The sequence below is a fragment of the Schistocerca cancellata genome, chromosome 1 (assembly GCF_023864275.1).
Source record: "Schistocerca cancellata isolate TAMUIC-IGC-003103 chromosome 1, iqSchCanc2.1, whole genome shotgun sequence".
Classification (NCBI taxonomy): Eukaryota; Metazoa; Arthropoda; class Insecta; order Orthoptera; family Acrididae; genus Schistocerca; species Schistocerca cancellata.
This window is the reverse complement of record NC_064626.1, coordinates 745,967,126-745,990,660: the sequence shown is the minus strand read 5'-3', so window position 1 is coordinate 745,990,660 and position 23,535 is coordinate 745,967,126. Positions and strand designations below refer to the sequence as shown.

General features: G+C 44.7%; 1 protein-coding gene across 1 annotated transcript in view; it reads right to left on the bottom strand.

Moving 5' to 3' along the window:
- LOC126100115 (lipopolysaccharide-induced tumor necrosis factor-alpha factor homolog) overlaps positions 1-15,798 on the bottom strand; it is a 101,244-nt gene extending 85,446 nt beyond the window's left edge. The window contains exons 1-2 of the mRNA XM_049910683.1: positions 15,752-15,798; positions 1,692-1,757 (exon numbers count right to left, since the gene is read on the bottom strand). Coding sequence (XP_049766640.1) covers positions 1,692-1,757; positions 15,752-15,798 — 113 coding nt within the window. The remainder of the gene's footprint in view (positions 1-1,691; positions 1,758-15,751) is intronic.
- Positions 15,799-23,535: the final 7,737 nt, after the last annotated feature.

Genomic DNA, 23,535 nt, shown 5'->3' with positions numbered 1-23,535 from the left:
GCTACCACCTAGCAAGTGTGGTGTCTGGCGGTGACACCACACTTAACACACAGGGCAGCAACTACAGCGCTAAGAATCAGACTAACATCTACTGGAAATTTTATCGAGTACCAAAATAGCAAAATGGATTAAGATTGTCCATCCGTGAGACAGGTACATTATCAAGTTAGGCTCGAACAGTAATCGTGGTTAAATAATTTGGAAACATTATCGGAACATAATAATCAAGACAGAGCTTAAAGAAAAACTTAGCTACCCGGGATTCACAAAATGTGCAATACAAGCTTATTCCAAAGGAAATGTAAAAATTTAAATACGGTTCCACTAATTAGTGATAGAGCCATTACATAAAATCTTTTAGCAGGCAGCGCGAACCAGCGTTCCAAGACGACACGCCTCAAAGGCAGCCGATAAACACGGAAGCCCTTCCATCCTTTCCTCGTCCTATCCCACCCTGTATTTGGGGATTTCACCAACTACCTTACATTTACGTGCAAAGAGTGAAATCGAGAATTTGCACAAAGTTATTGTCACCGGCAACAAGCCCACGCGGTCACCACCCGCTGGAAACCTGGCCGCGAGGCTCAGAAGACTACGTAGGGCTGTTAAACGCGAGGCCCACGAGAAAGACAGGCCGCGGAGCGTACGTCACGAAGGTAGGCATGAACTCGCTCGCTCAGCTCAGCAGACAAAATGCGTTTCTAAACCTGTTCACTCGCAGCTGGGCGCCTGCGTACTAAGAATTGCGTATTTTACTGGAATCTGCTATTATCAAGCCTTACTAGAATAAAATTTAATTTAATACTCGATATAAATGGTATAACGGCTCATTTAGTCTCTTCTGCTTAACAGTCCTCATTTCATACAAGAAGGTGCCTTATGCAACTGATAATCATGTTGGCACGATTTTAATCTTATTATACCCCAGTGCAGCTGTAACAAATTATAAGTGGACCTATGGACTTTCGCCGGACGCAGTGGTCTAGCAGTTCTAGGCGCTCAGTCCGGAACCGCGGGACTGCTACGGTCGCAGGTTCGAATCCTGCCTCGGGCATGGATGTGTGTTATGTCCTTAGGTTAGTTAGGTTTAAGTAGTTCTAAGTTCTAGGGGACTGATGACCACAGATGTTAAGTCCCACAGTGCTCAGAGCCATTTTGAACCAATGGACTTTCCATCATTGTAGGACTAATAATAGTAAGACTCCATAATAGCGGATTCCAGTAATAGATGCAATTCCCGTTTTGGAAGCACACACCTAGTTACAGGTTAAGAGGTGCAGAAATGTGGTTTGTCTGCTGAGTTGAGCAAGCGAGCGAGCGCAGGGCTACCTCCCTGACGTACGCGCCGCGGCCTGTCTTTCTCGTAGGTCTCGGTCAAACGCACCTTAGGCGAAACATAGGCCAAGCAAACAAGTTAGGCAAATATTAATGTCCACCATCTCGAGAAATGCTCAGCATAAGGGCTTTTAATCCGCCACAGAACTTCAAAAAATTACCCTTAACCACATTTCATAATATCAAAAAGCGTAATAGTGGCGAAGGTAATGTCTCTTGAAGCATTTAGCAAAATAAAATTTGATACAGAGGAAATTAATAAACGCTCAGAATAAGATCTGACAAATTTAGGCAAACCACACGGCAAAGAACCTTGCGTGAAGCAAGCAGTTATGTAAGAAAAGTGACAAGCTTACCCCTGCGAGGCGGTACCTTCAGATCCTACAAACAATGCCTCCTTCTTGGTACTGTGGTATGTAAGCCTACAACACAATTTTAATACATAGATTAAATACAGGAAATTTTTTGTTAAAATGAAACACTAAACGCAAAATGCTTAAAAACACTGAAAATACAGGTACAATTACATACACAGCCAAATTCTACTGATCAGAAATACGAACAATCTGAAACAACACAGCCTTGACATGGGTAATTACACTCAAATACTTCGCCCCCCCCCCCCCCCCCCATGAACCATGGACCTTGCCGTTGGTGGGGAGGCTTGCGTGCCTCAGCGATACAGATAGCCGTACCGTAGGTGCAACCACAACGGAGGGGTATCTGTTGAGAGGCCAGACAAACGTGTGGTTCCTGAAGAGGGGCAGCAGCCTTTTCAATAGTTGCAAGGGCAACAGTCTGGATGATTGACTGATCTGGCCTTGTAATAATAACCAAAACGGCCTTGCTGTGCTGGTACTGCGAACGGCTGAAAGCAAGGGGAAACTACGGCCGTAATTTTTCCCGAGGGCATGCAGCTTTACTGTATGATTAAACGATGATGGCGTCCTCTTGGTTAAAATATTCCGGAGGTAAAATAGTCCCCCATTCGGATCTCCGGGCGGGGACTACTCAAGAGGATGTCGTTATCAGGAGAAAGAAAACTGGCGTTCTACGGATCGGAGCGTGGAATGTCAGATCCCTTAATCGGGCAGGTAGGTTAGAAAATTTAAAAAGGGAAATGGATAGGTTAAAGTTAGATATAGTGGGAATTAGTGAAGTTCGGTGGCAGGAGGAACAAGACTTCTGGTCAGGTGACTACAGGGTTATAAACACAAAGTCAAATAGGGGTAATGCAGGAGTAGGTTTAATAATGAATAGGAAAATAGGAATGCGGGTAAGCTACTACAAACAGCATAGTGAACGCATTATTGTGGCCAAGATATATACGAAGCCCACACCTACTACAGTAGTACAAGTTTATATGCCAACTAGCTCTGCAGATGACGAAGAAATTGATGAAATGTATGATGAGATAAAAGAAATTATTCAGATAGTGAAGGGAGACGAAAATTTAATAGTCATGGGTAACTGGAATTCTAGTGTAGGAAAAGGGAGAGAAGGAAATGTAGTAGGTGAATATGGATTGGGGCTACGAAATGAAAGAGGAAGCCGCCTGGTAGAATTTTGCACAGAGCACAACTTAATCATAGCTAACACTTGGTTTAAGAATCATGATAGAAGGTTGTATACATGGAAGAACCCTGGAGATACTAAAAGGTATCAGATAGATTATATAATGGTAAGACAGAGATTTAGGAACCAGGTTTTAAATTGTAAGACATTTCCAGGGGCAGATGTGGACTCTGACCACAATCTATTGGTTATGACCTGTAGATTAAAACAGAAGAAACTGCAAAAAGGTGGGAATTTAAGGAGATGGGACCTGGATAAACTGAAAGAACCAGAGGTTGTACAGAGCTTCAGGGAGAGCATAAGGGAACAATTGACAGGAATGGGGGAAAGAAATACAGTAGAAGAGGAATGGGTAGCTTTGAGGGATGAAGTAGTGAAGGCAGCAGAGGATCTAGTAGGTAAAAAGACGAGGGCTAGTAGAAATCCTTGGGTAACAGAAGAAATATTGAATTTAATTGATGAAAGGAGAAAATATAAAAATGCAGTAAATGAAGCAGGCAAAAAGGAATACAAACGTCTCAAAAAAGAGATCGACAGGAAGTGCAAAATGGTTAAGCAGGCATGGCTAGAGGACAAATGCAAGGATGTAGAGGCTTATCTCACTAGGGGTACGATAGATACTGCCTACAGGAAAATTAAAGAGACCTTTGGAGATAAGAGAACCACTTGTATGAACATCAAGAGCTCAGATGGAAACCCAGTTCTAAGCAAAGAAGGGAAAGCAGAAAGGTGGAAGGAGTATATAGAGGGTCTATACAAGGGCGATGTACTTGAGGACAATATTATGGAAATGGATGAGGATGTAGATGATGATGAAATGGGAGATACGATACTGCGTGAAGAGTTTGACAGAGCACTGAAAGACCTGAGCCGAAACAAGGCCCCCGGAGTAGACAACATTCCATTGGAACTTCTGACGGCCTTGGGAGAGCCAGTCCTGACAAAACTCTACCATCTGGTGAGCAAGATGTATGAGACAGGTGAAATACCCTCAGACTTCAAGAAGAATATAATAATTCCAATCCCAAAGAAAGCAGGTGTTGACAGATGTGAAAATTACCGAACAATCAGTTTAATAAGCCACAGCTGCAAAATACTAACACGAATTCTTTACAGACGAATGGAAAAACTAGTAGAAGCCGACCTTGGGGAAGATCAGTTTGGATTCCGTAGAAATACTGGAACACGTGAGGCAATACTGACCTTACGACTTATCTTAGAAGAAAGGTTAAGGAAAGGCAAACCTACGTTTCTAGCATTTGTAGACTTAGAGAAAGCTTTTGACAATGTTGACTGGGATACTCTCTTTCAAATTCTAAAGGTGGCAGGGGTAAAATACAGGGAGCGAAAGGCTATTTACAATTTGTACAGAAACCAGATGACAGTTATAAGAGTCGAGGGACATGAAAGGGAAGCAGCGGTGGGGAAGGGAGTAAGGCAGGGTTGTAGCCTCTCCCCGATGTTATTCAATCTGTATATTGAGCAAGCAGTAAAGGAAACAAAAGAAAGATTCGGAGTAGGTATTAAAATCCATGGAGAAGAAATAAAAACTTTGAGGTTCGCCGATGACATTGTAATTCTGTCAGAGACAGCAAAGGACTTAGAAGAGCAGTTGAACGGAATGGATGGTATCTTGAAGGGAGGATATAAGATGAACATCAACAAAAGCAAAACGAGGATAATGGAATGTAGTCTAATTAAGTCGGGTGATGCTGAGGGAATTAGATTAGGAAATGAGACACTTAAAGTAGTAAAGGAGTTTTGCTATTTGGGGAGCAAAATAACTGATGATGGTCGAAGTAGAGAGGATATAAAATGTAGACTGGCAATGGCAAGGAAAGCGTTTCTGAAGAAGAAAAATTTGTTAACATCGAGTATGGATTTAAGTATCAGGAAGTCATTTCTGAAAGTATTTGTATGGAGTGTAGCCATGTATGGAAGTGAAACATGGACGGTAAATAGTTTGGACAAGGAGAGAATAGAAGCTTTCGAAATGTGGTGCTACAGAAGAATGCTGAAGATTAGATGGGTAGATCACATAACTAATGAGGAAGTATTGAATAGGATTGGGGAGAAGAGAAGTTTGTGGCACAACTTGACCAGAAGAAGGGATCGGTTGGTAGGACATGTTCTGAGGCATCAAGGGATCACCAATTTAGTATTGGAGGGCAGCGTGGAGGGTAAAAATCGTAGGGGGAGACCAAGAGATGAATACACTAAGCAGATTCTGAAGGATGTAGGTTGCAGTAGGTACTGGGAGATGAAGAAGCTTGCACAGGATAGAGTAGCATGGAGAGCTGCATCAAACCCGTCTCAGGACTGAAGACCACAACAACAACAACACTTCGGGAAGCCACCAAGTGCAAGCAAAACATGTGGGCCTATCGTAGTATGAGAAATACTGACCAAAAACGCACGATGTGGCAGATATTTGATTGTTGTTGTTGTGGTCTTCACTCCTGAGACTGGTTTGATGCAGCTCTCCATGCTACTATATCCTGTACAAGCTTCATCTCCCAGTACCTACTGCAACCAATATCCTTCTGAATCTGCTTAATGTATTCATCTCTTGGCCTCCCTCTATGATTTTTACCCTCCACGCTGACCTCCAATACTAAATTGGTGTTCCCTTGATGCCTCAGCACATGTCCTACCAACCGATCCCTTCTTCTAGTCAAGTTGTGCCACAAACTCCTCCCCAATCCTATTCAATACCTCCTCATTAGTTATGTGATCTACCCATCTAATCTTCAGCATTCTTCTGTAGCACCACATTTCGAAAGCTTCTGTTCTCTTCTTGTCCAAACTATTTACCGTCCATGTTTCACTTCCATACATGGCTATACTCCATACAAATACTTTCAGAAATGACTTCCTGATACTTAAATCCATACTCGATGTTAACAAATTCCTCTTCTTCACAAACGCTTTCCTTGCCATTGCCAGTCTACATTTTATATCCTCTCTACTTCGACCATCATCAGTTATTTTGCTCCCCAAATAGCAAAACTCCTTTACTACTTTAAGTGTCTCATTTCCTAATCTAATTCCCTCAGCATCACCAGACTTAATTCGACTACATTCCATTATCGTCGTTTTGTTTTTGTTGATGTTCATCTTATATCCTCCTTTCAACACACTGTCCATTCCGTTCAACTGCTCTTTCATTCCTTTGCTGTCTCTGACAGAATTACAATGTCATCGGCGAACCTCAAAGTTTTTGTTTCTTCTCCATGGATTTTAATACCTACTCCGAATTTTTCTTTTGTTTCCTTTGCTGCTTGCTCAATATATAGATTGAATAACATCGGGGAGAGGCTACAACCCTGTCTCACTCGCTCCCCAACCACTGCTTCCCTTTCGTGCCCTTGATTATCCTGAAAATATCTAGTGCGGCTCCCAGCACTCAGTCCCGCACAGCATGGAATATCAAAGCCGGACCAATTAGCAACCATAGACAAAAGGACGCCGTACCCAGTTCGATGTCTTAACTTCGACTTCACCAATTTCACCAAGTCTTAACATGTACAGAGATAATAGGCGACTGATCCAGTGTCCGAAACTCGGTACGTGACGCCCTCTTTCCCGCTGTGACTCTCTGCCTGGCTCGTATTGGCTTCCCCTACGCAGCTCAAGGCGTACGTTAGGACTCTCTCTACCAGAGACAGTCAGCGACAAACTACAATCGATTCTCACTGCCAATAGTGGTGCCACTGAAAAATGCTCGAAATCCAGGCACGTGAAATCGATTGCGAGCCCGCCACGGCTCAGTTGAGATAGGAAATACAAAGATGTTGGATTGAGTACACAATATTGTGATCCTTCGTCAGACATAGTAGTTATGTACTTAGGCCCTTACAGTTGGCGAAGATCTAAGGAAACACAACAACATATCTCAAATACTAAAAATCGTAGAGTTTTACGTTGCATCGAGATCTAAATCATTAGATAAAGAGCACAAACTCAAGATACGCAACGAATTCCAGTATGGTCGGAAGTATCCGCTCCGATATTCGCTTGAAAACGTGATAGCCGAACAGTTATTTGAAATCGTCCCGCCGAATGTGAGGCTAGTCTCTTGACTGTTATGCCGCTTTCATTAGGTTAGGAAGCAGATACAGTGGTGATACTGCTTTCAAACTGTTATGTGACGTAGTAGTAATTGCCGTTCCTCTGTCTGCGATATCTACCGCACAGAACCAGCGAAAAAAGAAAGAAAGAAAGGAATCGTTTAGAACAGATCAGCGCGTTTCATCTCAAGTTCTATTAGATTATGTGTAACACATAAGCTCGAAAACTTCCCGTGAAAAATGATGACACGAGAAAGATAACTCCGGACAATTCCAAGAAACGGCGTTCAGAGAGTAGTCGATGAACATTTTTTTACCGCCCACAAAGACATTGTGCAATCTGTAGCGACGTGAAAACAGATAAGCTTTCGCTCACATACAGTCACTCAAGCATTCGAGATTTTGCGAACGATACTCGATTGCGATCGAAAGGCGGTTTCTTGTAGTTGTACGAAGTCGTTAAAACTACACTTCAGCTACTTTAGCCACAGTAGACGGAAAACTATTTACTGCACAGGTATCTGATTTCGTAGGAACGTTCGTCAGACAGTGTTCTGCAGGAGTTTCGTTGTTAGTAGTGTATGTGTAATGACTTGCCGCTAGGCTACGCCACTTGGGCATTACTGTTGCAGCCAACATGGACGGATCCGGACAAGGTGAGCAGCGCTTTGCTCCTAAAGCTGTTTTATCAAAACAAGAGCTCTTCGCGAGCATCGATGCACTAGAGAAATGCGGAGAGGTCCTTTTCTCGCAAGTGGCGATTTGGAAACTACTCCTGAGATGCCAACGCCAGACGCAACTTGTAGAAGAAGGGACTGTTGCGACGGTTAAGAACGCAGGGCGCAATGTGAAGTGCACGAGCTGTCTCGCGAACGTTCTGAAAGTGTTGCGAACAATATGTTTTGATGCACGATGGAGCTCCACCTCACTATGTTCGTGAGATCACTCGATTACTCCATATCATGCGCTGACGAAAAGAAATCGCAACAACAGAAAATAATTAATGTACCAGGAATACATTTGTGTAGGGACCGTATTTAAATGATTAACGCTGCAAGATCACAGCTTAATAGCGAGATAAGCCACTGCAAATCTCAAAGGTACTTTAATAACCGGCATAAGCGCCACAATGTTGACAGCGTGCAGATGTATATGTACTGTATAGGTGCCAGATGTCAGTTTGAGGGATGGAGTTCCATGCATGTTTCACTTGGTCGGTCAGTACAGGGAGGATTAATGCTGTTGGTGCTGTAATTGTTGTCCCATATGTGTTCGACGGGAGACAGATCTGATAATGGAAAAGGCCAAGCCGGCATGTCGACACTCTGTAGAGCACGTTGGCTTACAACAGCTGTATGTGCGCGAGCGTTGCCCTCTTGGAAAACACCTCCTGTAATGTTGTTCATGTACACTAGCAGGCATGATGCGTGGGATAACAACGAAAGCGGTCCTGCTGTCATACGAAATCACATCCCAGACCACAACTCCAGGTGTAGTTCCAGTGTGTCCAGCACGCAGGCAGGTTAGCTGCAGGCCGTCAGGTGGCCTCCTTCTAACCAACAAACGGCCATAAGCGGCACGGAGCAGAACCAGCTTTCATCAGAAAATACAATACACGCAAGCAACTTTCTGGTGAGGACAAACACAGCTCAGAGACATTATGATTAACAATAATAAAACTCAACATTCGATTGCCATTAAAATTATCATAAAAATTACAACAACTTAAAAGTCAAGAATGATGAGGTATTTCCAAAAGACACACAACTGTATGAAGGTGCTTTATTCTCAGCTATCAGTCTCACATCAGCATAGACACATCTTCTGGTTTACAATGGTTATATTTCCGTAATGTACACTACTGGTCATTAAAATTGCTACATGATTAAAACTGCACATGATAAACGGGTATTCATTGGACAAATATATTATACTAGAACTCACATGTGATTACAATTTCACGCAGTTTGGGTGCACAGATCCTCAGAAATCAGCACCCACAACAACCACCTCTGGCCGTAATAACAGCCTTGATACGCCTGGGCATTGAGTCAAACAGAGCTTGGATAGCGTGTACAGGTACAGATGCACATGCAGCTTCAACACGATACCACAGTTCATCAAGAGTAGTGACTAGCGTATTGTGATGAGCCAGTTGCTCGGCCACCATTGACTAGACGTTTTCAATTGGTGAGAGATCTGGAGAATGTGCTGGCCAGGGCAGCAGTCTAACATTTTCCGTATCCAGAAAGGCCCGTACAGGACCTGCGACATGCGGTTGTGCATTATCCTGCTGAAATGTAGGGTTTCGCAGGGATCGAATGAACGGTAGCGCCACGGGTCGTAACACATCGGAAATGTAACGTCCACTGTTCAAAGTGCCGTCAATGCGAACGTGAGGTGACCGAGACGTGTAACCAATGGCACCCCATACCATCACGCCGGGTGATACGCCACTATGGCGATGACGAATACACGCTTCCAATGTGCGTTCACCGCGATGTCGCCAAACACTGATGCGACCATCATGATGCTGTAAACAGAACCTGGATTCATCCGAAAAAATGACGTTTTGCCAGTCGTGCACACAGGTTCGTCGTTGAGTACAGCATCGCGGGCGCTCCTGTCTGTGATGCAGCGTCAAGGGTAACCGCAGCCATGGTCTCCGAGCTGATAGTCCATGCTGCTGAAAACATCGTCGAACTGTTCGTGCAGTTTGTCTTCCTAACGTCCCCATCTGTTGACTCAGGGATCGAGACGTGGCTGCACGATCCGTTACAGCCATGCGGATAAGATGCCTGTCATCTCGACTGCCAGTGATACGAGGCCGTTGGCATCCAGCACGGCGTTCCGTATTACCCTCCTGAATCCACCGAATCCATATTCTGCTAATAGTCATTGGATCTCGACCAATGCGAGCAGTAATGTCGCGATACGGTAAACCGCAATCGCGAAAGGCTACAATCCGACCTTTATCAAAGTCGGAAACGTGATGGTACGCATTTCTCCTCCTTACATGAGGCATCACAACAACGTTTCACCAGGTAACGCCGGTCAACTGCTATTGGTGTATGAGAAATCGGTTGGACACTTTCCTCATGTCATCCCGTTGTAGGTGTCGCCACCGGTGCCAACGTTGTGTGAATGCTCTGAAAAGCTAATCATTTGCATATCACAGCATCTTCTTCCTGTCGGTTAAATTTCGCGTCTGTAGCACGTCATCTTCGTGGTGTAGCAATTTTAATGGCCAGTAGTGTAGATGGACAATTCCCGAAAGCGGGGACTCCGTAGCTGTCCATATACTTTATGGAAATATAACCATTCTAGACCTGCCCAAACAATGAATACCTCGATATGCTTATGGTGCCGGGTGCATCCGAGAACCAAGCTGCTTCTGCTACTTGTGGGTATGCTGCAGGGTACCCTCAAAGGCGCCATCCCGATAACAATGTTTTTCTTCGCCTGGAGCCACGCATTCGGAAACCGGTAACCTTCGTTCACAAATAATGGACAGAGGTCATCCAAGGACTAGACGTACGGGGAATTATCCGTGATAGAACAAGGCAGATCCATATACCTCAAAGACTGGTTGTTGAAGTGTTGCGATTTGAAAAATTGCATCTATATCATTACGCGTTACTTCAACACCAGCAGCCAGAAGACCGCATTCTACGAGTATTGTTTGTGACCTCCCCCTTCCTAATCGGCCTACTGGATTGCCGGTGTAACTGACCGTGATCGCATATTCCAATGAAATTTTGGAGTTAGTAAGGGTATCGTTACCGAAGTAAAATAACTCCGGCTAGTTGGAGGAAACTAGACTCTTCTGACGGAAGAATCTATTCTAAACTTAAGCTAAACACTGTTGATAATTTTGAGATGGGTGAAGTATAGTGCAATAGCTTACGAACCGCACAGGGGAGAAAAAGGGTACCACATAATATTTACTACTAAAATTACTGATAACACAAAGAAAACACTGATTAGCTAAAAAGGAGATAAACGGTTGCCAGCCCGTTGGGGCAATGCATTTTCAGAATCTTGAGAAAGGTAATGGCAAAGAATTTCAAGCAAATAATCACTGGCGCGGCAACAGAAGGTTGTCACGCTTTTCCACAACACAACAATTCACGAGAAAATAAATCAATCAGAAAGCACTGAGTTTGCAGTTACTCATTCTGAAATACTAAACTTTGAAGATAAAATTAAATGGTTTTACTGGTTAAATGAATGACAGGCTTAACTTAAACTCTGTTACGTAAAAAAAAAAAATGCTTTCAGCACCCTCAGTATAACGTAATGCAAAATTTAGAAAGAGGTAAGCAATTTACTTTTGATTATTGAAAGACTGAAGTGAATTTACTTCAAGCAAATGAGCAATTGATTTTACTTTTAAATTAACAACAATAAAATACATACCAAGTTATCAGAAGTCACTTGCTAAGCTAAATACAGAATAAATGAAGTTGCTCTCTCTTAACGTATGCTACATCTTTAGTTTTTAGTTTTGCCAGTCAAATTTTACTTTACTGTAAGTAACCTGTGTCATGCAATACAAGAATGAACAGTTACTGGGGCAGAAAATTTAGGCTGAAACTAATCAGTACCAAATACACAAAACTGGCAGTAAACCTTAATCAGTTTCTATATTCTTACGACACTCGGTGATTGCATGGAAAGGAAAGGGACACTGCTTGGTAATAATGTCTGAGGACAGTGACAACACAGGTGCCCTATAAGTTTTAACTGTTGCAAGTTATTATTCAAGTTATTCATATTTTGCGAAAGAAACGTTGCTGAGCAAAGCCTCTACTTTACGATGTTTGTCAGTTAACACTTTTATAACGTTGTAGCTGTGCGGACGACAACGCTGAGCTGCCGTTGTTGTTGCTGTTGCTGCTGCTCGATGAGAAGAACCCCGAGTCATCTCCAGAGTCACGGATAATTGTGGGACAGGCAGAAGTTGGAATTGCAGCTTCCTCCGCCTGTCCACCTCTACCGCGCTCTCAATACTTGCGGGTAAACGGATCAGGCACGCCTACACTAGCGCGAGCATAGCTGCACACCGCGTCTGCAGAAGCGCCCAACAAACACTTCCGCACTCTTTCATCACTCAAGCTGCTCTGCTTCCTATCTGCCCGCAACGCGACAGAGACCTCTCAATACCCAAAGATAAACAATGGCACCGATACATTTCAATAAAGTTCCCTTGGCTGTCACCCAACAATTTACAATATTTTCATCATAATTACAATCAATTATACAGCGTGTCCCAAAATAATGTATACACTCTTTGAAACTGAACATCTCTTTAATGAAAGGGATTACAAATACAATTTTAATGGTGTCAGGTGCCTCATGGTCTGACTTAAGGTGTGCAAATGTTCAAACTGGTATCCGTCCATCGCAATACACCATCGACGAAGACTCAAGACTGAGCCACATGCCAACTTTGTTTCCAACAGAACAGCATCACAGACTTGCTCAATTTGCTCTCTAAGATCTTTGTTTCCAACAGAACAGCATCACAGACTTGCTCAATTTGCTCTCTAAGATCATCAGTGGTGTGTGGTCTCTCAGTGTAACCTGTGTTCTTGAGTGTATCCCACAGAAAGATGTCTAGAGGAGTTAAATCTGGAGATCGAGTGGGATACTCCACAGTCCCTTTGGCAGGCAATGTAAGATTGAGAAATGCCCTCACATCCAGGTGAAAGTGAGGTGGCGCCCCACCCTGTTGAAAGTAATAATCTTCATTTCCAAACACCAATGCTAAGACGGGAGTTATCATTTCCAAGTAGGAGTTGCCCATGACAATGTTGTCAAAGGAGTGCGGTCCGATTAACCCTCTAGAAGTCCACACCAGACTGTTGCTCCTGGCAGATTAACATCCCTTCGCTCAGTTACGTATGTATTTTTCGTGGCCCAGTACATGCAATTATGGCAGTTAATTGTTCCATCAAGTTTAAGCGTCGCTTCATGTGACCAAAGAATTCGATCTTGGAAACATTGCTCTTTTTCACATCTGTTAATGAACCACTTACAAAATTCGCTTTGCCTATCAGGATCATCCTCGTTAAGAGCATGGAAAAGTCTTGGAATGTAAGGCTGAAAGTTCTGGAACCGCAGAATTCTACGAACGCTGCTTCTGCAGATCCAAGTCACACGAAAGCATTGCGTCACAGATTTCTTCGGGGATCGTGTATATACCTGGATTACTGCATCAACACTCTGATTATCTGTTGACCTTCTCTTTCGTCCGCTATGTCCCTTATTCGTATTGTGCACCGTTCCTTCGACTTCAAACTTATCTCTGATTCTTGTAATTGTTACTCTTGTCGGTGGTGGTGTTCCAAATTCAACTCTCCAACGTCGGCGTACAGCACTCACTCTCTCCGTTTTCCAGTAACACTTTAGCATCCATTTCCATTGTTCAAACAATAATGCCATGTTTGCTGACAATCCTGAAATGAAAGAAAACATTATATTTTTCGACATCTTGGATATTCGGGAATCCAGCCGGATGTTCGCGTCGTTCTCGCACGATATTTCAACAGCGTGCCTCGCTGCCTTCTTCAGGTGCTACCTGAGACTGGTCCTTGGGTCGATCGAGTCCAGTATTTATGCCTGGGAGGAGCTGGGCGTTCCCTAATCGGTCCGCGCCGGGTCGAGTGTTCCATCTGTGGTCCGCGCCCGCCAGACTCGGCTTCAATGGACCCCTCCAGTCGCAGATGTTCCGACTGCCGTCGGCGCCCGTTCTGGCCGTCCTCAACGGATGTGGTTATCATCTGAGGTGTGTCAGACCTGGTCTGAGATGTTGGGTACTCTATCTCCTGACTGTTACTATGATTTCCACTTCTGTTTCGTGCTGGGCGCTCCCTAATCGGTCCGCGCCGCGTCGTGTGTTCCGTCTGAGGTCCACGCCCGCCAGACACGGCTACATTGTCCCTCTCTGGTCGCTGGTGTTCCCTCCGCCGTCCGCGCCCGGCCTGGCCGTCTTCTGAAGTCGAGTTCATGATCTGGGGGTGTGTCAGATCTGGTCCCCAATGTCAGACACCTTGTCTAACGGCTGTTCTCTCGGTCTCCACTTCTATTTCTTGTAGAATCCCTGAGTGTCCTGCGTTGAGTTTTCACAAGCTCAAGCGCTGGATTCCAGGCAGTGCTGATTTGGTATCCCGAGTCACGGTTGATAAGATTGTCTGTGACCTTAATCTCAATGGCTTCTTTAATGACACTGTCCCAAAATCTTGAGGTCTGTGCCACAATCTTGGTGTCATTGTAATCCATTGAATGACCAAGTTCCCCAGCATAGCCCCAATTTTGGTGGGTGGGCAAAATATGCTCTTGATGTCATATTTCTTGAGAATCCTGCTGATCTTGGCAGAGATAGGTCCGGCATATGGCAGGTATGCCATCTTCTTTGCCTCTTCTGGTTCTTCTTCTTGATCCTTTGGCCGGTTAGCAGGAAGGATGGACTACTTCCGTTCTTGGATGTTCTGGTGAAGAGAAAGGCAGATGGCACATTTGGACACAGTGTGTACCGCAAACCTACGCACACTGACTTATACCTACAAGCCAGCAGTTGCCACCATCCGGCACAGGGGGTCATTGGTCGAGTGGTTGTGTCTGAATCCTGCTTGTGTGAGGGGGAGTAGGTTTTTCTCCCCCTCACACAAGCAGGATTCAGACACAACCACTCGACCAATGACCCCCTCCTTAAACTGACAGACAGCATCACCAAAGGGTTCAACCAGGGACACTGTACACTCGCAGTGTTCCTAGACATAGAACGGGCCTTCGACAAACTATGGCACCAGGGCCTGCTGTTCAAACTAATCAGCATCGGCATCCCATCCAAAGTAGTCAGGATTGTCCAATCATACATCACCAACCGGACCTGCAGGGTTCACGTCGCCAATCAGGTGTCAGAAGCCTTTACCCCACAAGCTGGCGTCCCCCAAGGTGGCATCTTGTCCCCACTACTGTACACACTTTACACTGCCGACATACCTACCGTAACGACTCCCCACGAATAAATGGGACTATATGCAGACGACACGGCCTACTGGTGTACGGAACCACGCACAACGACACTGCAACGAAAAACGACCACATACCTCCACCGCCTAGAAACCTGGATGGCAAAATGGAGGATACGACCTAACCCAACAAAGACACAGACAGTCCTCTTCAGACACAGACACTTAACAAAAAAGAAACAATAGAACGAACATGACATCCGACTAACCCTCTGGAACAGCCCCCTACAACTAAACGACACAGCTAGATACCTCGGAGTATACCTAGACAAACATCTCCACTGGAAAACTCACCTGACGTACCTCCTTAACAAAACCCGACTCAGACAAAACCTAATACGACAAGTGCAAGGACGCTTCCATGGCTGCAACATTCAAACGGCACTACATACCTACAAAACCTTCATTCGTCCAGTTCTAGAGTATGCTGCAGCCCCCCTGGGAGGCATACATGCGCCGATTGCGAAAAGACTGTACAGCACAGAACGCAGACTAATACGAAGTATCGCAAGGCTGCCGTATCTGACACCAAGCAATGAAGTATATGAGACAACCAGAATGGAACCACTACAAACCAGGTTAGCCAAGATGAGAGCCAGATACGGAAATCATATCCTAAACAAAAGACCGGACATGGAGGACCTAATCACAGTCAACCACAGAACAAAAAGGAAACCCAGATTCAAATACATAGCACCCACCCACACAATCGCCCACAACACAGCTAAGACGTACCCCGATCTCACCCCAATACTATCACCACTAACAGCAAACACCACCATCCCCCCACACCTAGACGAGAGGACTCAAGCATAAAACACAAACACCACTAAACACACAAGTACATGGCCCAAGAAGAACCACCAAAATACACCTAACCCAACTCCCTCTACTCCCCCTCCCTCGCTCTGTACACTAAATAAGAAATATAAAACAAATGCATATGTATAGTAAAATAAGTAGTTACCCATATTATAAGATATCTGTAATTATAAACTAATAGCGACAAGAACAAATGCATGTAAAATAAAATAAAGCAAAACGAAACTGTAATGTAATATTAATAAAATTGTTGAAATACCACTGAAATTGCTAAAATATCATTGTAGTTGTCCAAATCTCATTATATTTGTTAAACTACCACTAAAACTGCTAAAATATCATTGTAATTGTTAAAATACCATTGTAAATGTTAAAATATCTAAAGATCTTGTAATTGTTAATGACCAAAAGGAAACTTGCACTATGTAGCAAGACAAATGTAAAAATTGTTTAAAAAATAAAATGTACAAACCCATGGCTGAAAAGGGCAAATAGCAAGCCCTAAAACAGCCCGCTCTGTCCCCTCTGGCATTATTTTGGGACACCCTGTATATACAGTCAAAATTAAATACACTAGTACATCGATTACATATTAAACACAATTCCTGTAATATAGCTTACAACTTCAGAATCAAAGGTATAGTGCAACTTATCAACGGATAATAAACGTCAAATATTTTGGATGGTGCAGAAGGTATTTTATCTGCATTTTCGGTGTTACAAGTTTTGTGAATGGCTTTTGCGCAAGTGGAAGATAATGAGTATTTCATAAATAACGTGATCTGCAGTGACGAATCCAACTTCACTCGTGAAGGTGTTTTCAGCCTCCCCATCAGCAGTTATTGCTCAGAGCACAATTCACATGTCACCTGTGAATGTGGCTTTCAAGAACGCTGTGGCATAAGCCTGTGGGTTGTAATCATGGAGGGAGTGCTTTTGAGCCCTTACCTATTTCGGGACAAGTTCAGTGCATCCCTGTACTGGTCGTTTTTCACATTAATTTGTCTGACGCATTATAAAGCGATCCACTTGGTGTTTGGTGACAGCTATGGTTTCAGCATGATGGTGCACCGCCACACTTCCTAATTAATGTGCGTAACAACTTAAATGAAGGGTTACCTGGAAAATGGATTCGCCGTGAAGGTCCAATGTTCTGTCCTCTGCATTCCCCGGACCTTAATCCACTAGATTTTTATTTGTGCGTACTCTTAAAGGAACAGTGTATAGTACTCCACCCATTGACGTACACGACCTAATAGCTCACGTGCATGCCACTTCGGCAGTGGTGGATGCAGCTGTGTTGCATAAGGTCCAGAAAAGTATGTTCCAGCGAATGACGAAGTGTTTGCAAATGCAATATGGTCACTTTGAACATCTTCTCTACACTGAACGTTGCTTGTGTGTATACGTACCTCCTCTGTGAAGATAAGTCTGGACATAAAATGTACAGAATGGAATTATTGTGAACAGCATACTGTCCAATCTCGTGTAGACTCTTATTGTGGTTTTTGTACCTTGTAACGTCCCCTTAGAACAATTATACACGACTGTGCTGATAAACCTCTTACACTATTTGCTTTTCAAACAGCTGAGCAAAACTGAACGTACTCAAACATTCACTAAAGTGACACACAATATTTTTAGCGCAACGCAATCTGACTATCAAAGATCCCTGCAAAAGAATGGCCCTGAGTAACATTAAACTATACCTTTCAGAAATCACTTACCTCACAAAAATCTTCATTACTCGAACTACTGCAATACAGCGAGCGCCACTATTGCCAACTAAATAAAAGATTCAAACTACAGAAGGCACTAACTACTGATAGGGATAGTTAGCAAATGAAAGATATTAATAGAGAACAAACAATGTATTTACCTTAATAGTCATAATATATATAGCAGTTCATGACAAATTACAAAACTCCGCCATCTCCCTCCCCACATCCACCACTGCTGGCGGCTCACCTCCAACTGCGCAACGCTACGCGCTGTTCACATCCAGCTGCCGCTGCCCAACACTACAATGGCAGACAACAATGCAAACTAGCCACATACTGCACACAGCACAGCCAGTGATTTTTATACAGAGCGCTACGTAACGTTGCCAATAAGAAAACATAAACAGCCTACTTACAACCTCACTGGATGTTACCGTATCTACTATTATTTTCTATTGGCTTTGTTTGTGTCATGAACGAAACAAAGTGGTCGTTTATATCTGTGAGAAGTTCATGTAGTGGTGTAAATTGCATACAATTTAACTAAAAGAACTGTTTGGCGCGAACGCTACTCGAACATCGGCGAATCTGCATATCCGTTCCCCATTGCCTCGTCTCACTGAGATAATGGAAGAGCTCCAGCGCAGTAGTGTTCATGCTACCTGTTCTTGGCGACGCTGCACGCAGTTACAGCCTTGTCAGAGCTTCGTTTTTTAAATCGCATTTCTAGTAAACCCAATGGTGGGACCAGGTTTTGCTACATACACTTTTGACTTGAACTGGGATGAAGAAGCACATGCCGACTGCCAAGTGCGACATTTTCTCTTCACCCTGAATGTATGGTGTTAAAATGCCTGCAAGCCCTCGCCCACTACGCGGAAAAATATACAATCGCACTGTACCATTAGATAATCTGCTCAACCAACTTTTCCAGCGTCTTATGGACGCAGGTTCTCTAGCTCCCAACAATGTGAACAGGGACAGCCTCGGTCAGTCCGTACATCTCAGATGGAGGACCCTGTTCTAAATTTACTGCATGAAAGACCTGGAACCAGTGTGTGGCGACTGGCACTAGCATAAGGCATGAATCGTCCTCTTAAATGGAATTTTCACTCTGATACGAAACTTCCTGGCAAATTAAAACTGTGTGCCGGACCGAGATTCGAACTCGGGACCTTTGCCTTTCGCGGGCGAGTGCTTGGAAGGTAGGAGACGAGGTACTGGCGGAATTAAAGCTGTGAGGACGGGGCGTGAGTCGTGCGTGGGTAGCTCAGTTGGTAGAGCACTTGCCCGCGAAAGGCAAAGATCCCGAGTTCGAGTCTCGGTTCGGCACACAGTTTTAATCTGCCAAGAAGTTTGATATCAGCACACACTCCGCTGTACAGTGAAAATTTCATTCTAGAAACATCTCCCAGGCTGTGGCTAAGCCATGTCCCCGCAATATCCTTGCTAGTCTGCAAGTTTCGCAGGAGAGCTTCTGTGAAGTTTGGAAGGTAGGAAACGAGGTACTGGCGGAATTAAAGCTGTGAGGAGGGGGCGTGAGTCGTGCGTGGGTAGCTCAGTCGGTAGAGTACTTGTCCGCGAAAGGCAAAGGTCCCGAGTTCGAGTCTCGGTGCGGCAGACAGTTTTAATCTGTCAGGATGTTTCAATCGTCCTCTTGACTGGGTGGTTCAACATGAGCAACTGCTGTATCCATATGACCTTCAGCACGTCCAGGCACTGCACCATAGCAGACTGCAGTTCTCAGTGGCTCTTACAGACATGAGCTACACATCCACTGTGTCCGCTGAAGATTTCTTTTTCGATGAGTGGAGTTCGCAAGAAATGACGGTGTGAACTTTCATAACCAGCATGTCTGAGCTGATGAAAATCCCTACGCTACTGCCGAAAGAGGGCATCAGCATCCTTTCTCCACCATTGTATGAAAAGGCGTTCTTGGTGATAAAATGTTAGGGCCATACAGCCTAGCACAAAGATCAAATGGGGCTTATTCTCATCATTTTATTGTTAACGTGTTGCCTACCTTGTTCAAGGATGTGCCATGTCAGCAAAGAGTACAGATGTAGCTCACACACGATGCCACTCCATCACATTTCCTCCGCAATGTGCGTGAATGTCTGACACACATTTTTAGGGCCGTCGAATTGGCCAGGGAAGTCCCACACCTTGGCCTCGCCGTTCCCCACGCTTCAGTCTCCTAGATTTTTGGTTATGGGGACACTTGTCTTAGTCTGTGCCACCCCACTCAACGACGTCCAGACACTACAAGATCGCGTCTTCAATACAAGCCAGCACTTAAAACAATCGAGTGTATTTCCAAGAGTGAGTGATTCCTGACGCTGAAGTGCAGAGGGATCATCGCCAGGGCGGATGTCACGTCGAACACCTCCTACAAGAAGTGTCATGAACGAACGTCAGGCTGAACCCCTCCTTTGAACAAGTGTACAGATCACAGAAAAAATGTGTTTCCGAACCCATGTGTAATGTATTTTTTTCATGATATGATGTACACTAGCACCTGTGTCAATTATAGACATTTTTGTTTCCAGTCACTGTGAATAAATGTACAGATCTCAAAAAATATGCGTTTCCACTTCCATTTTTATTGGGCCTTCTTTTTCTTTTTTTTTTGATGGGTGTTACCACTGAATGTCGCCTGGAGGCGTTGTTCGCTAAGGAAAGTAGAAGGAGCTTTCAAATTAAAACGAGGCGGTTCGAAAAAACTGCTTATTATTTCACAACTAATCGTCTCAACGGTTAATACACTTATCCCATTCTAAGAGAAGACGGTCAGTGCCTCCAAGGAAAAATGTTTGCGACTGTCTACGAAACCATGATTGTACCCAAGCGTGCGCCTCTTCGTCTTCCTTCAGCGCTCCAAAAATATGGAACGGCCTGGAAAGAGATTACGATTGCATGAAGGATGCGTAAGGGTTTCCGAGTGCAACTTCTGTAGTCAAAACAAGTGTTAGGGGGGAGGGGGGGCATTACCCTGCGACAGAATGATGCCGTCCGTCAACATTCTTGGGCGTTTGAACTTGATGGTTAGCTTCAATTTTTGCAAAGTATCCACGTAACGCTATGTGTTAATTGTGGCGCCGTGTTCCGGAAAGTCAATGAGCAGGGACGCCTGCACTCAAAAAGATAGGGCACCATGTGTGCAACGCGTATCTGTTGTTGGGACTACGCTACTCAAGTTTCTCTGGGAAACCCTTATGTATCCTCCATGCAGCCCCGATCTCTCCCCAAGCTAACTGCGTAATTATATATGTATGGTGTCTGTCCTTCCGGACATGTCCGAAAGAACAGACTCCAAGGTCGTTCGTGACAGCCGTGAAGAATGAAATTTCAATGAATTACAAGCCTCAGCCGCGGGAACAGGCCTTGCCACGAGGATTGAGATTAATGGGCAAGGAGCACTGCTTTCGTAGTGTGTGGAGTAAGTTAATTTGGGTCTGCTGGGAGGGGGGGGGGGGGGGGGGGGGGTGCCTGTGTAAGTCCGCGCAGCCACGCTGATTCCTGTGTTCTTGGCGGCTTATGGGTCACAGCGCCTGCCTAGTGAGCAGGAGATCCCGGTCGGTCACACATTTTCAACTCTCCCCGTTGATTTCCGTCAATGCCCCGTACACAGCTGATGTTTGTAATTCATTGAAATTCCTAATTCCATAATTTTTGTGCCCTGTAGAAAGACTTTAGTGGCCGTCGATTTGCTTCGAAGGAAAAGGTGCACGCCTGGGTACAATCATGGTTCCACAGGCAAACGCAAACATTTTTCCATGATTCGGGAATCATGCTAGCGACGATACAGTGCGCACTGACTTAAGTGACTTTAAGACAGAACAGATTGTTATGGTACGGCGTCTGGGATCGAGTATCTCGGAAACGGCGAAGCAGACTACGACATCCACCGAATGAATTTTCACTCTCTTGCGGAGTGTGCACTGATTTCAAAGACCCTACCAGATTAAAACTGTGCCCACGAAAGGCAAAGCCACCAGTCTCGATTCCTGATCCTGCTGGTCTATGTCAAAGGGTAAACACTAGGTACACACAGAAAGTTTTTGCTATTGCGAAGCTCAGTGTGAGAGATGTACACCTATGTCTTCGTTTTATAGACTGCCTCATGTTCGTATCTTCTGGTACAGGGTGACAATTATTGACCTATATGAAATACTAACTTCCAAATGGTTTGCGTTAGGACTTTCAGACAGCACAGTTGCCGAGGAGCAGGATGGAAATTAGTAAGCTCTCTGCGGTTTGGTTTAGCGACGAAGCCCTGTTTAATTTGGATGGTTCATCAATAAGCTAAACTGGTGCATTTGGGGGGCTGAGTATCAGCATTTTGCTATCCAGAAGTCTCTTCACTCTCAACAGGTGACTGTGTGGTATGCAGTGTCCAGTCACGTAATAATCGGTGCGGTATTCCTTGATGGCACGGTGACTACCAAACAGTATGTGAAGATTTTGGAAGATGATTTCATCCCCATTATCCAGAGTGGCTCTGATTTCAACAAGAGGTGGTTCGAGCAAGACGGAGCTCGACCCCAAAGAAGCAGGAGAGTGACGTCCTGGAAGAGCACTTTGGGGACAGCATCCCGACTCTGGGGTACCCAGACGCCACTGGCATGAGTCTCGATTGGCCGCTACATATGCGACTTCCTTTTGTGGGGCTATACTAAAAACAAGGTGTACAGAAATAGCCCCAAATCCACTGCTGAGGTGGAAACAGTCATTCAGGAGGTCACCGACACCATCAATGTTCCGAAATTTCTGCGGGTCATACAGAACTTTGCTATTCGTCTGCGCCACATCACCGCCAATCAGCAACTGCCCACCACTACAATTGAAAATTCCAACAATGCCACCCAGCCACAGACTGCACACAGCACAGCCAGTGATTTTCATACAGAGCGCTAGGTGGCGGTGGCGTTACCAATATAAGAACCTAAACAGCCTACTTACATAGACACAGCACAGCCAGTGATTTTCATACAGAGCGCTAGGTGGCGTTACCAATATAAAAACCTAAACAGCCTACTTACAGTTGTACGACGTAAACGGAAGTTGGAAGGCGTGTTCTTCGTCTAAAAGATTATGTCTGTTCAAATTTCACGCCAGTCGTATAATAGTGGTGCTAGCAACGCCACTACAATAATGCAAATCACGTTTCCTGTAAATACACGTTGTAGCAAGTTGCCTTTGACACTGTACGTGGTGAGATGATGTTAGTCAAGAATGGCCTTAAGGTGATAAAGACGCCATTATCAACACCTCACTGAGTTTGAACGAGGTCGTGTAACAGGACTACGAGAAGCAGAAAGACTTGGCAGGAATGATTGCTGGCAGCGGTGGTCACAAGAATGTACGGTCGCAAAAAGACGGGACTGCAGAAGGCCACGTGGCACTGCCCAGAGGGAAGACCATCGAGATCAGCGGATCGCTCTAGAGCATCGTAGTGCAGCTGCAGCAGCCATCTGAGCAGCAGTTGGCACCAGTGACACAACGAACTGTTACGAATCGGTTACTTCAAGTACAGCTCCGAGCCAGACGCTCTGTAGCGTGCATTCCACTGACCTCAAATCACTGCCAATTGTGTCTTCAGAGTTGTCCAGCGAGAGTTCGTTGGAGGTCCGTTGTCTTTTCTGATGAAAGCACAAGGGACCTACATCTGGAGTTATGATCTGGGTTGCGAATTCGTATGGCAGCAGGAGTGCTCTCGTGTTTATCCCGTGTACCCTGACTGCAAATTTCTACGTCTGCCTAGTCATTCGATGTGTTCTGCCGCCATTTATTAACAACTTTCCAGGAGTGCTTCCCAACAGGATAACGCTCATCCACATACGGCTGTTGTAAACTAACAAGCTCTACAGAGCTCCGACATGTTGACTTGGCCTGCTCGATCACCAGATCTGCCTTCAACTGAGCGCATATAGGGCATCATCGCACAACAACTCCAGCGTCATCAACAACCAACAT